Below are 14,715 nucleotides of genomic sequence, written 5' to 3'. Positions count from 1 at the left end.
AGAATTGATATAATGCTGTTTCTTCTAACAACAGTGGGCTCTGAGCCAGAGCAACCCTTCTGCTCTTAGGGAGACTGTGGTGGAGGTGCCACAAGTTACCTGGGAAGATATTGGTGGTCTAGAAGATGTAAAGAGAGAACTCCAGGAACTTGTACAGGTAAGGGTTTCCAACAGATTTTTTCCTAGTCAGCTTGAAAAATAATGATAGTCATGGTTTAGGAATGGTATTCCCCAATTTAGTGTTCCCACTGAAACACTCCAAACCACATGCTGCTCACTCACTCCCCCCTCCCCTGTGGCAGGATGGAGAGGAAAATTGGAGGCAGAAAAACATAAAGATCATGGGTTGAGATAAGAACAATTTAGTGTAAACAGCAATGAGATAAGAAAATGATCAGTATTAATAACAGTGTACAGGACAGGTGAATGATTCACACGTGAGTGCTCACCATACAGAACATGACATTATCCCTAACTGAAAAGGACCCCCTCCCTCTGCCCCCTGCATGACATGAGGTGGTACCCTGTCCTGGCCAGAACCAGGACAATAATAAAATTCAGAACCTCTGCACGTTCCTGTTTGGGCTGTGACCAGGGTAAATGCAAAGTTTATATGGTATTTTCATGTAATGGACTGAAAATATCATGCTGTTCCATCTTAGTGAGCCTGGGGAGAGGGAGGTGCTGGGAAGCAGCATCAGGATTTCCTGAGCTGAGTATACAGGGACCTCTTGGGTGGGTGTTGTGCTACATGCAGGAACAGCAGCAGTTCTGCTTCTCTTAAGTGGAGACTAGCAATAGCACTGCTGCCAAGAATCCTGTTATGTGATGGCTTTAATATGCTAGAAAGTAGATGAAAATTCTCATGCAGAGAGCCTCTGAAGTTTGACTTTGCAGCAGTGTTAGCATAGAGGTGAGAAGTAATTGAAGCCTTCTATGAAAGGAGAAGCTGGAACAAAGTCATGAACGGTCTGTGGAATTGGGGTGGTTTGGGTTTGATACATCCCTGCTTTCAGTTGCGCTGTAGAAACAGCCTGTCTGTGAATAAAAGAATCTACTTTTCAATCTAACTTCTGTCATTAAAATCATCACCTATCTCTGATCATGCTGGAAGGATAAATGCTCACATCAGACATCTTGACTGTCTTTGGAGGGCAGAGAAAATAGGTTAGATAATGAGCTAACTGTTCTCATTTGCTTTTGCAGGGCAGACTGCAGTTGGGGTTAAATGTGCTGGAAAACTACCTGAACTGGCACTTAGTTCATAGGCTTTACAATTTAGTTGTGATGCTTTTTAAACCAGTGCCCATTTAAAAACACCAGTGGCACTGAGCAGGCAGACTCTTGTGTTTAACCCACCAGAAGTCGAAATTATTTGGGTTGGAAAGGACCTCAAAGATCATTCAAAACCCCCCAGCCATAGTGTAGTAGGTTGACCCTGGCTGAATGCCAGGCACCCGCCAAAGCTGCTCTCTCACTCCCCTCCACAGCCAGCCAGAGGAGAGAAAATTTAACAAAGGGTTCATGAGTTGAGACAAGGACTGGGAGAGATCACTCATCAAATACCATAGTGGGCAAAATAAGTTCTAATTAGAGTATGAATTTAATTTATTGCTAACAAAATCAGAGCAGGACAATGAGAAGTAAAACGAACCCTTAAAAAATCACCTTCCCCCCACCCCTCCCTCCTTTCCAGCTCTACCTCCTACCCCAGCAGTGCAAGGAGACAGGGAATGGGGGTTTTGGTCAGTCCATTACCTGTGGTTTCTTCCACTGTTTATGGAGAGGAGTCGTTCCCTTGCTGCACTGTGGGGTCCCTCACCATGGGAGACAGTTCTCCATGAACTTGTCCAACGTGAGTCAATTTCATGAGCAACAGCTAAATGTGAACTGCTGTAATGTGAGTCCACCCCATGGGCAACAGTCCTCAAACTGCTACAGCTTGAATCACTCTTCCATGGGGTGCAGTCGTCCAAGGACAGGCTGCTCCAACAAGGGCTCCTCTCTCCACGGTCCTCCAATGGGGTCACAGCCTCCTCTTAGGCATCCACCTGCTCTGGCATGGGTGTCCTCCACAGGCTGCAGGTGGATCTCTTGCATCCCCAATGATCTCCATGGGCTGCAGGGGGACAGCTGCTTCACCATAGTCTTACCCACAGGATGCAGGGGAATCTCAGCTCTGGTGCCTGGAGCATTTCCTCCCCTCCTTCTCCACTGACCTTTATGTCTCCATAGTTTTTCCTCTCACATATTCTCACCCCACTCTTCTCTGGCTGCAATTACATCTGTGCAATAACTTTTCTTTCTTCTTAAATATGTTATCACGGAGGCGTTACCACCATTTCTAATTGGGCTAGCCTTGACCAGCAGCACATCCATCTTTGGAGCTGCCAGGGATTGGTTCTGCCAGACATGGGGAAAGCTTTTAGCAGCTTTTCACAGAAGCCTCCCCTGTAGCCCCCCCACTACCAAAACCAGGCCATGCAAACTGAATACACATGGACAGGGACACCTTCCACTAGACCAGGTTGCTCAGAGCCCCATCCAGCCTAGCCTTGGATACTTCCAGGGATGGAACGTCCACAACTTCTTTGGGCAACCTATGCCAGTGCCTCACCACCCTCACAGTAAAGAATTTTTTCCCAATATCCAGTCTAAATCTACCCTCCTTCGGTTTGAAACCATTCCCTCTTGTCTTATCACTACATGTACTTGTAAAATGTCCTGCTCTGGCTTTCTTGTAGGCACCCTTTAGGTACAGGAAGGCTGCTCTAAGATCTCCCCAGAGCCTTTTCCAGGCTGAACAGCCCCAGCTCTCTCAGCCTATCTTCATAGGAGAGGTGCTCCAGCGCTCTGATCAGCTCTCTGCTGTGTTTGCATCAGCAGGTCTACATCCTTATTTTGAGGGCCCTAGAACTGGATGCAGTACTCCAGGTGGGGTCTCAGAAGAGCAGAGCAGGGGGGCAGAGTCACAGAACGGTTGAGGTTGGAAGAGACTGCAGTGGATCATCTGGTCCAACTCCCCTGCTCAAGCAGGGTTATCCCAGAGCACATGGCACAGAATTGCATCCAGACAGTTCTTGAATACCTCCACTGAGGGATACTCCACGTCTCTTGGCAATCTGTTCCAGTGCTCAGTCACCCGCACAGTAAAGAAGTTCTTCCTCATGTTCAGGTGGAACTTCCTGTGCATCAATTTCTGCCTGTTGGTTCTCATCCTATTGCTTGGCACCACCAAGAAGAGCCTGGTCCATCCGCTTGATGATACTCTCTTCAGAGAGAGGTACACATTGATGAGGTCCCCTCTCAGTTGTCTCTTCTTAAGGCTGAATGGGCCCAGCTCCTTCAGCCTTCCCTGATAAAAGAGATGTTCCAGTCCCTTAATCATCTTTGTCACCCTCCACTGGACCCACTTCAGGAGCTCCATGTCTCTCTTGTACTGAGGAGCCCAGAATGGGGCTCAGCATTTCAGATGCCACCTCACCAGGGCGGAGTAGATGGGCAGGACCACCTCCCTTGACCTGCTGGCAATGCTCTTCTTAATGCACCCCAGGATCCCATTTGCCTTCTTGGCCACAAGGGCACTGCTGGCTCATGGATAGCTTGTTGTCCACTAGGACCTCCAGGTCCTTCTCTGCAGAGCTGCTTTCCAGCAGGTCACCCCCAGCCTATACCAGTGCCTGAGGTTATTCTTCCCCAGGCACAGGCCCCTGCATTTGCCTTGTTGAACTTCAGACAGTTATTCTCTGCCCATCTCTCCAACCTGTCAAAGTCCTTCTGAATGCCTGCACAGCACTCTGGGGTATTGGCCACTCCTCCCAGCTTTGTGTTGTCAGCGAACTTGCTAAGGAGGCATCTACCCCTTCATCCAAGCTATTGGTGAACAAGTTAAACAATACTGGGCCCAGTATTGAACCTTGGGGGATATCACTAGTGACAGGCCTCCAACTAGACCCTGTGCCACTGGTTACAACCCTCTGGGATCTGCCATTCAGCCAGTTCTCAATGCACCTCTGTCCACTCATCCAGTCCACACTTCCTGAGTTTGCCTATGAGGATGTTGTGAGAGACAGTGCTGAAAGCCTTGCTGAAGTCAAGGTAGACAATATCCACTGCTCTCCCCTCATCCATCCATGTAGTTGTTTCATCGTAGAAGGCAATCAGGTTGGTCAAGCATGATTTCCTTTTAGTGAATCCATGCTGACTACTCCTGATCACCTTGTCATCCATGTGGATAGAGATGGCCTCCAGAATGAGGAACTCCATTACCTTTCCAGGGATTGAGGTGAGGCTAACTGGCTGGTAGCTCCCTGGGTCCTCTTGATTGCCCTTTGTGAAGACTGCGGTGACATTTGCTTTCTTCCAGTCCTCAGGCACCTCTCCTGATTGCCGCAGCCTTTCAAAGATGATTGTGAGCAGCCTCGCTCTGGTGTCCATCAGCTCTCTCAGCACTCATGGATGCATCCCGTCAGGGCCCATGGACTTGTGGATATCAAGTTTGTTTAGGTGTTCTCTGACCCAACTCTCCTTGACCAAAGGAAGGTCTTCCTTCCAACATTCCTTTACCCTGGTCTCCTGGGTCAGAGATCCCTGAGGGCTGGTCTTGTCAGTGAAGACTGATGCAAAGAAGATGTTTAGTAACTTTGCCTTCTCTGCATTCTCTGTCACCAGGGTCCCCTCTCCATTTACTAATGGTCTCACATTATCCTTAGTTTTCCTTTTGTTACTGATGTATTGGAAGAAGCCCTTCTTGTTGTCCTTGACATCCTTGGCCAGATTTAATTCCAGATGGGCCTTGGCCTTCCTTTTCTCATTTCTACTTACTCTGACAACCTCTTTATATTCAGTCCAAGTGGCCTGACCCTCCTTCCATCTCCTGTGTTTCCTGCTTTTGTTTGTGTCCCCTTTGCCTGATTTCTTGCTCATTGGGATATACCATTCTTGAGCCGGGAGGCTATTGACCAAGTCTCTTGGACTCCTCTACCCTGTAGGACTTATTTCCATGGGATTCTTCCAAGAAGATCCCTGAAGAGGCTAAAGTTAGCTCTCCTGGAGTCCATGGTTACAATCTTACTTGCTGCCCTGCTTCTTTCTCGCATGATACTGAACTTGTCAATCTCATGGTCACTACAGCCAAGGCTGCCCCCAACCTTTACATCTCCAAAAAGGCCTTCCCTGTTTGTTAGTATGAGGTCAAGCAGCACATCATTCTGTTACCAAAAATTTGGTAAAATAAAAATCTCCTTAACACCAATGTAGCATTAAGAAGCAGGCATTCTTTATTTGGCCGGATGCATGAGGAGATAGCTCCTCCTAAAGTTGAGCACAGTGAGTACAAGAAAGTTCCTGTTTATATACTGTATTTTACATACATATTCATTGAGTGTCCCAGAATAAACATACATATGATAATCATTTCCCCAAAATCATTAACATATTTTCCCTCCCCTTTAAGTATGTGTTCTTTTGTCCTGGGGGGTCTCTTTGGTGGTCTCTAGTGATTGAGGGACCCCAATGTAATACCTGACCTGGTCAAGTTGGCAGGGCACTGGGACTGGTGAACTTCCAATTCTCCTTCTTACACAATGGGCATTGTGCAGTTCCATAGGCCAGTGGGTTTTGAAGAACAAGCATTGTGTTAGCTCACCAGGTGTAGACAATTTTTCATCTGGTAACATTCCCCCCTTTGAGGCTTGTGAAGCTTGTCTTTTTAAGCCTTCATAAGCCTCACTTTGATTTTTAATAATATTGTATAAGTTCCTTACATTGCATTAGCAATCATGTTTTTTATGCAACTTAAAGCAAACATCATAATCACAATTATTACTATGATCACAATTACACTTTGCAAAAGTGAGGCCAACCAACCACTCAGAGAAAATGCAAGTCCTTTAAATATTTTATTTAACCAGTTACTTTCTAATTTTGTCCCTAATTTTCTGCTAGATGCAGCAACTGATTTTATCCTCTCTATCTGATCATCCAATTTAGCAGTCACATTCAGAATGTGCACACAACAAATATTGTTGTTTAAATTCAAGTATCCACATACTCGATGTTCATGTAGTAGCAATAGATCTAAAGGCAATCTGTTTTGTAAGGTCATTTTAGTTGTGCCTTGCAATTGGTCATTTATTTCAGCAAACCCTAACTGAGTTGTATTTGCTAAAGCTTCCATTTGTAGAGTCAAATTGTGTATAGCTAGTCTGTTCCTAAAGGTAAATGTTTAAGGAGTAAAGATGGATTTTTATATCCATCCCACCATAGTTTTCGTATCCTTCTCACGTGTGTTCCCAGATTTTTGTCAAATTGCTGAATAAAGTTCCCCACGGAACTGGATTTTCTGCAGAGGTTGGTATTGGTAAACAAACTGTTATAGAAGTTACATTCTGTAATCTGACTTTAGGACCATATTCCCCTTCCAAGAATTTAAGATCATAGTTTCTATTATTATTATTATAAATATGCAATTATTTATCATCTTCATCTAGGTCCAATAAATAGCATCCCTCTAGAAAATCACATTCTATACCTAAACTATAGGATTTAGATGAAAAGCCTTCAAGATGTTAGTCAGTCTTGTTTCTGCTGTGTTTAATGTGTGGTTGCTGGTTTTACCCACATGTGATGAAGCCAGGGTTCGGTTCCTTTTACCTTGAGTACAGTGTAGGTTACCAGGAGGACTTGATATGGTCCCTTCCACTTCTCCTGGATTGGTCCAAAATTCAAGGTTCTGATGCACACTGTATCTCCTGGTCAGAAAGGATGTACAGGCAAGTCTAGTCCCAATGATCTGTTGACAGTGTTGTACCTTTTAAGACTTAAAAGAGTTAGTTCCAGTGCTATCATATTAATTTCAGCAAAACTTTTGAGACTTCCGTTGCCTTGTTGGTGCAACATGGGAAAGCTTCTGGCCATCCAGAATAAGTATCTACCAATAACAAAATGTACCAGTCCCCATTCTGCCTGGGCAGTTCTTCAAAATAAATTTGCCAATTATCACCTAATGAATCCCCCTGTTTTACTATCCTGACGGTGGCCTTTTTCCTTTCTTGGGATTATTTTGCAAAACAAATCACACATTTTTCAACAACTAATCTATTATTTTCTGTCATCTTTGTGCTATGTTCCTTGATAAACTAGTCACCATATTTTCTATTTCCTAATGTGTTTCCTGATGTTTTAGTTCTCTTATCTTATACATTAATTGTGGAGGTACAATTACCTGCCCACATGAAGTTGCCAGTCACCTGCTGGGATTTCCCATAGCTTCTAATGATGGGGCTAACTGTCTGTCCTGATTACTATAATTTTGTTTTTGTTCCCAGACATTCAACTTTTTGCTAGGTACTAGTGCAAGGATACCTTTTTCAGCAACCTCTTTAGTGGTTTTGTCAGCTAGTTGATTCCCTGTATTAACTGGGGAGTTTCCAAACTGATGGGCTTTACAAGGGCATCATGGCCACTTCTGAGTTTTGCACACTGCAGTAGTTGACTAATTTCTTCTTTGTACTTAATAGGAGACCTCTGTGCCAATAACAATCCCCTTTCCTTCCATTTGGTTTCATGGATGTGTATTATTCCAAAAACATATTTTAAATCAGTCCATCTGTTTACTCTTTCACTGATTTCTAGTACTCATTGTAAAGTCATTATTTATGCTTTTTGTGCTGATGTGTTAAAAGGTAAAGCCTGGCTTCTGTTGTCTGAGTCGAGGTTCCCACTGCATACCCAGCTGCCCATTTTCTGTTTCATACCATGCTGCTCCCACTGGTGTATAGGTGCAGTTCTTGGTCCTGGATGGGATTGCTCTTGAGATCCAATCTGCCAGAACACACTTGTCCAGTGGTTACCAGGCAGTCATGCTACAAAGGTCTCTGGGTTTCTTCTGAAGCCTGGAGAAACATGGCTGACTTCAAAACAGTGGTTACCTTCAGCAGCTCAACATTGTCCTGCTGGTATTTCAGCATCCTGCTGGTGATATCCTGTGTTTTCCTTTTTGTTCCAATTGTTTGGACAGGCTTCTTCCATGACCCCAAATGCTGCACCAGTCCCCCTAGTGCCAGGTGCATCTTTTCATGCCCAAATAACTCAAATGGTTTGGTTCAAATGTGAGAGTCACAGTGCAGGCATTGTCATTAAGGTTCTTTTAGGGCTTCAAAGACCCTCTGACTCTCAGGAGTCCATACCAAGTATTTTTTGGTGGAGGATCATACAGGGGTTTTTCCAGTACTCCATAATTGTCAATCCATAACTGACACCATTCGGCCATACCGAAGTAGGCTTGTAGTCCTTTGCTCTGCAGTCTGATAAACAGCTTCTTTTCAGCTGCCTCCCAAGCTTCTTTTTCCCTGCAAGATCTCAAAACTAAGATATATTGCTGCTTTGCTTGAAGCCTTACCCAGCTCCTTGGCTTAGAGGGCACTAAACCTGTTTGTTAATAGCAAGTCTTCAGGAGGAAAAAGAGAATTCTTCCTTGTTCAGAGTGGTTAGTTTCCAGCATTCTTTTGACTTTGGAATTTTTGAGACATGGTACAGAGCCTGTGTGCATCTCTACTGTAGAGGGGGGCTGAAACTCCTGAGTCTGTAGGGTCTCTGAGAATATCCTATCACTTTTTCATCTTCATGAATGCTGTGCAGTCTGCTTGCTTCCTCACATAACTCCTTGACCTGGTGACATAGCTCCTTGACAGGGACACACCTTCTGCAGAGGAGATGACAGCCCCAGCTTCCCAGATAGGCACTGGGCACTCTTTACAACCAGAGGCCTGCAGAGCTACATGTACTGTCAGAAGGTCTGTCACTGGTGCAGCAACTCCAACAGCCACTGGGGAACAAGCTCTACAGTGTGTCATCACCATAACGTTGGGAGCTCACACTAGTAAGACTGGGAAAGAAAGGGTTTCCTTTGCCCCTTGGGATTGACTGCTGCTCCTGTTTCCTTCTCTCTGGTACTGCTACAGTGTTGGCCCTCCTATGGAGAGGAGCCCTTCCTTGTCAACTGCAGTGCAAACTGCTGCACCCCACCTTGGCTGACATGCCATGTCCTGTTTGCCCCCTCTGCTTGCTGTGCTCCCTGGGGGCTCCTGCACCTGAGCTGTTTACCTCTGTGAGTGACAGACTGAGCTTAAATCAACTGCTGTCACTCCTGGCCTAGCCCATGCTGAGTCAGCTGCTCTTGTTCAAGCTCCACATGGGTCTTGATGCTCTCCTGGGGTTACCCTGCCTTTAGAAACTCAGTGTTTGCTGCAGTCTCCTGCTCTGCTGCAGGATGTGCCTGCACAAGAGCTGTTTGCTCGCCCAACCTGCTAGCCATGCTTTGATGCAGCCCAGGACACAGTTGGTTTCTGGGCTGCGAGTGCAGATTGCTGGTTCATGTTGAGCTTCCCATCAATCACCACCCGCAAGTCCTTCTCGACAGGGCTGCTCCCAATGCATTCTCTTCCCAGCCTGTACTTGTGCTTGGGATTGCCCCAACCAGGTGCAGGACCTTGTGTCGCCGTTGAGTTAGGAACAACAAGGAAAAGACGACACAGACTCCAATGCTTCTTAGAAGGCATGAAGCGAGGTTTATTAGAAACTGCACATATTTATGGACAGAATAGTTCACCCAGAACCTGATTGGTCCTTAAACAACACCCCTCACACCATTGGTTAATTAGGAACAACACGTTATTGTAAATATCTTTCCATAAGCATCATGTACAAACATTCCATATGTTCACAAACACCAGGTGGAGAGATTAGGATAAGAATTGTTTTAATTCTTTCTCTGAGCTTTCTCACAACTTCCCCAGGATGATGCCTGGGAAAGTTATCTGTTTCTCTCTCTGACTAAACTGTCAGCATCCACAACCTTGCACTTGGCCTTGATGAACTTCATGAGGTTTGCACAGACCCACCTCTCAAGCCTGTCCAGGTCCCTCTACATACCATTCCTTCCCTCCAGCATGTTGACCGCACCACACAGCTCGGTGTCATTGGCAAACTTGCTGAGGATGCACTCAATCCCATTGTCCATGTCACTGACACAGATGTTAAATAGTGCTAGTCCCAACACTGACCCCTGAGGACACCACTTTTCACTGGTCTTCACTTGGACATCGAACTGTTGACTGCAACTCTTTGAGTGTGACCATCCAGCCAATTCCTTATCCATTGAGTGGTCCACCCATCAAATCCCAATCTTTCTAGTTTAGAGCCCATGATATCATGTGGGATTCTGTCAAATGCTTTGCACAAGTCATCTCAGGTAGTGCTTCTGGTAGGAGCAGAAACAAAATTGGTCTAGTGGAAAGTGTCCCTGCCCATGGACTAGAGGATTTTTGAAGGTCCCTTCCAACCCAAACAACTATGTGATTCTAAGATATAATCCTGTTCTAGCTTATATTGAGAGGTTTTAATTTGTTTGTTTGGTTCTCTTTCAGTATCCTGTGGAACACCCAGACAAATTCCTCAAATTTGGCATGACCCCATCAAAAGGGGTTCTGTTCTATGGGCCACCTGGTTGTGGTAAGACACTCCTGGCCAAAGCCATTGCTAATGAATGCCAGGCAAACTTCATTTCCATCAAGGGGCCGGAATTGCTCACCATGTGGTTTGGTGAGTCTGAAGCCAACGTGCGTGAGATCTTTGACAAAGTGAGTGTTTCTTCTACTCCTTGTGCTATGTTTGTCCTGAGGTACTCCCAAACCCTCTACTGCACCCATCTTACTGGCCTAGTTTTGTTTTCCCTGCCCGCACTGGGAGCAGAGGCTGCTTTCCTGATGTTAGGGTATTGTCTTGGTTTGAAAGACAAGTGTTTGGTAAGGAAGGCAGGAACCTCTCTTGGAATGGAAAATGCAAACTCCTTTCTTCCAAATTATTACAATTTTGACATTAAGGGGCTCTCAGGCAAAGATATGAGAATAGGAGTAACAGTTCTTTACTAGTATGTATAAATTAAAAAACCCTACAACTTAATAGGAGAATTAAAATAAAATGCAGTAGTACAAAAAACACTGTCAGAGTCAGAATACAGCCTAACACATTGTTGGTCAGGGTGTTGTTAGAAGTCTGATTAAGTGGTGGCTGCAGTCCTCCTGGAGTGACAGATGTGGTTCTGTTGAAGCAGTGATCCTGTAGAAGGGTGTAGTTTTCCTCTGAAGGTCCAGTGGTGATGTAGAAGGGTCTGGTCTTCTGGGAATCTAGTCGAAAAAGGCTAACTGTGGTGTTCCAAATCTCAGATTATATCCAGGTAGGAATGCTTGGCTCCTCCCCTTGGGTGGAGCATCTCACAATGGGATGGTGTAATTTTATCAGTCATGCTGTGAGACTCAATGGCTCATTAACAGAAGATATCTCCCTGGAGGGAGGATGGGTTGTGGAAGAGATTAAGAACACTGCCCCACCTGGTTTTAACAGGTGGTAATAGAATACATACTTTTGGTTACACCTTGCATTGCAATTTAAAACAGGTATTTATTCTCTTTTGCAATATAGCTATTTAGATGGTTTTCTCCTACTGGAATTTGTATGTTGTTACAGGATTATAAATGCCCCAAAGTTTTAGCAGTGAGGTTAGCATTAGGATGGCATAGATATTCTCTGCATCCCTGAAAACTTATTTCAACACCTCATTAGCCATCACCTTCTACAGATTTTTAAAGGATGTTATGGGTTCTTCTTTTTCTACAATTGGACTTAATGATCACTGTAGGCCACTTCAAACTGAAATTCTTCCTTTCTCTTCTCTTCTCTTCTCTTCTCTTCTCTTCTCTTCTCTTCTCTTCTCTTCTCTTCTCTTCTCTTCTCTTCTCTTCTCTTCTCTTCTCTTCTCTTCACTTCACTTCACTTCACTTCACTTCACTTCACTTCACTTCACTTCACTTCACTTCACTTCTCTCTTGCAAAGGAGCCCACTTCCACTGCCCAGTTTTCCTGTAGATGGTGTGACCGCCTGTCCCAGGAGGTTATCCTGCATGGATTATCTTGGGAATCCTCATTCTTGTGGTCAGAGAAGGTGCTGAAAGAGCAAAGTTGGAAAGAGAGTAAGAGAGAAAAATTTAGGTTGAGAGAGAGCCTCAGAGACTATCTGGTTCAGCTGTTTGTCCAGAGCAGGGAGGTAGCTTGGAAATCCAATCAGATTGCTCAGGACTGTCTTGGTTTTAAAGACAGGTGTCCGCCAAGGAAGGTGGGAACCTCCCCTGGGATGGAAAATGTGACCCCCTTCCCTCCGAATTACTATAACTTTGAAATTAAGGGGCTCTCAGGCAAAGATATGGGAAAAAGAATAACAGTTCTTTACTAATATGTATGTGCATAACAAGGCAAACAAACAAAACCAGAAAACCCAGTAACAGCCTTCTGTTGGCTGTCAAGCACTTTCCCCTTTGGTGTAGTTACAGTCACGGCTGGCAGGGGCACTGTTGACTCCTGGCTGGGCAGGGCAGGTGCAATAATTCACTCGCGGCTGCAGGAGGTGCTGTGGCATGAGCTCAGCTGTCTCTCACGTGGGTAATGGTGGGCACAGCCGGCAGAAGAGATGGAAAAGTGGCTTCCTTTACAAACTTACACGGGGACAGTCAGTCCCGGTGACCCACCGGATAGCAAAATGAGCTGTAGCAAGAACCTCGGAAGCAGCAAGCTGGAATGGCAGGGATGAGCAGACCCGGGGTAGCAAAGAGAATGTATTAGAAACTCCGCAGCTGTAGCAGGAGCTGCGGGGTGTCCTTGTAGGTACAGTGCTGGGTTGCAGTGTAGCGAAAACCCAAGAGCAGTGGCAGAAAAACGGTGGGGCTGGGCAGCAGCAGCTGGGCTTTCGAACACTGCCAGGAGAGGCTCCCTTGGAGGGGGAGGGGCTCGGGGTCCTGGGTTTTCCCCTGAGGCACCTGAGTAGATGGTGTGGGTCCTTTCCAGAGAGATAGGGTGTTAATAAGGTCTCAGTGTGACAGCCACTCATACAAGCAAAACCCTCACTTGCGGTAGGAGAGAACAGTAACGGGCTGGACTCTGCAGTGGCATCAACTGTTCCCTCTGATCCTAAGCACAAGAGAGAGGGAGAGAAGTTGAGCCCAGCCCCTCACCCCCAGGCCAAAATATCGAAGTATCTCTGCCTGTCCAAAGAGAAAACCCCTCAGGTAAGAGAGTAGCCAGCTGCACCCTTCCCTCTCCTTCTCCCAGCCACATCTTTTGTCTCTCAAGTATTGGTGGTTATTGTCTCTTAGCAACAAATGGGACAAAATTCCATGAGAGAAAGGGAAAAAAAAAAAAAAAAAGCAAGCAACCTAACCTTCAACAAGGGTCCTGTGTTATGAACATGTGCTAAGGATGGAGAATCCCTGACCTCTCTGGGCCCTGTGCTAGTGTTTGAGCTCTCACATTGTGAAGATTTCCCCCCCCTTATTTCTAACTGGCATTTTCTTTGCAGCCATTTGTGTCTCTGGTCTTTCATCCTTTTGCTGTGTGTGAGAAACAAGGCTCACTCTTTAAAATTTTTTAAAGTTTATTAAGGGATAAAAGGGACAATGTCCATTGCCGGCGTGCTTGGCAAACTGCCAAAAGCACACCATTAGCTCAAAAGAATTTTCTTATATACTTTTTCATTACCTCGGTTAAATACATATTCATGAAGATTATACATATTCAAACATTCCTTTGAGTTCTTTTACATGTTCCAAGAATTCTTTAGCTTTGTTCGACCCCTGACCCATTGTGCAATAGTGTAGTTTTGATTTTTGGGAGTTGTGTATGCCATTTCCTCATAATGTCAAATGGGGGATTATTGATAGCCCCAGGGTCAGTGGCAGAAGTCCTTTTCACATCCTTTCTTTCAATGTTATTTGTGTGGTTCCTTCAATGTTTGAAGGGGGATACAATATAAGAAAATAAAGGTAGTATAGAAAGTAATCTTACCCCTAAGGAGTTGCAGCTGAGCCAATTATTAGAGATTAGGAACAGGCCTGACTTTAACAGTCCACAGCCATAGCCAATAAGAAGAGGAGTGTTATAAAAGAGTGGATTGGTTAGTTGAGGGGGAACTGGAGTCAGTTGGCTACTGTGTGAAGAAGGAAGTGTCAGTGTTTAGAAGAGCTGCCTATGAGAAACATCAAGGAGGTACGAAACTCTAGCAATATGGAACCATTGCAATATAATGACAATAGAACCTTTGCAATATAATAACAACAAATGTTATCTAATCATACAGACAGTTTTAGCTATTTCCACAAACTTATCTAAGTTATTCTCACTATTGTCAGTTAGTTAAAAATAAAAGCATCATACAAAGGTTAACATTCCATAGTCTCTATTTTAATATTTTGCGAAAGCCTAAACTACAATATATATTTATCACACTAATACATAGATAAGGTACCCATGGCCAGGGAAATGGCCACAAAAGCTGACAAATTATATCGAAAACAGTTTAAAAGTGATTACAAACTGTACTACATCAAAATAGTCATTAATAATAATTTGCAAAAGCAAACAAATACATAGTTATTTATAACACTGCATTTTGAAGAAGGATATAGCTCCCTTTTCCCTGTAACTCTACATATGAGGTAGCTGAAGACAGATTGGATTTCCCCCTTCCATTTGATATTTCTTACCTACTGATACTCAAGTGCCTAAATGTCTCAGTTTGAGACAAGTTTAGGAGGAAATGTCCCAAAAGGAACGTCTTGTCTGAAGAAGGCAGGTTTTGGCACTCCCTCCCTGTAGTGGCTTGACCAC

At 44.7% G+C, this 14,715-nt stretch overlaps 1 protein-coding gene across 1 annotated transcript in view; it reads left to right on the top strand.

The window, feature by feature from the left end:
- LOC103824680 (transitional endoplasmic reticulum ATPase-like) overlaps nucleotides 1-14,715 on the top strand; it is a 43,437-nt gene that overhangs the window by 20,715 nt on the left and 8,007 nt on the right. Inside the window, exons 12-13 of the mRNA XM_050986350.1 lie at nucleotides 35-157; nucleotides 10,428-10,640. Coding sequence (XP_050842307.1) covers nucleotides 35-157; nucleotides 10,428-10,640 — 336 coding nt within the window. The remainder of the gene's footprint in view (nucleotides 1-34; nucleotides 158-10,427; nucleotides 10,641-14,715) is intronic.

This window comes from Serinus canaria, chromosome W (genome assembly GCF_022539315.1).
Source record: "Serinus canaria isolate serCan28SL12 chromosome W, serCan2020, whole genome shotgun sequence".
NCBI lineage: Eukaryota > Metazoa > Chordata > Aves > Passeriformes > Fringillidae > Serinus > Serinus canaria.
Note: the sequence above shows the minus strand (reverse complement) of the source record. Positions and strands in the feature narration are given on the sequence as shown.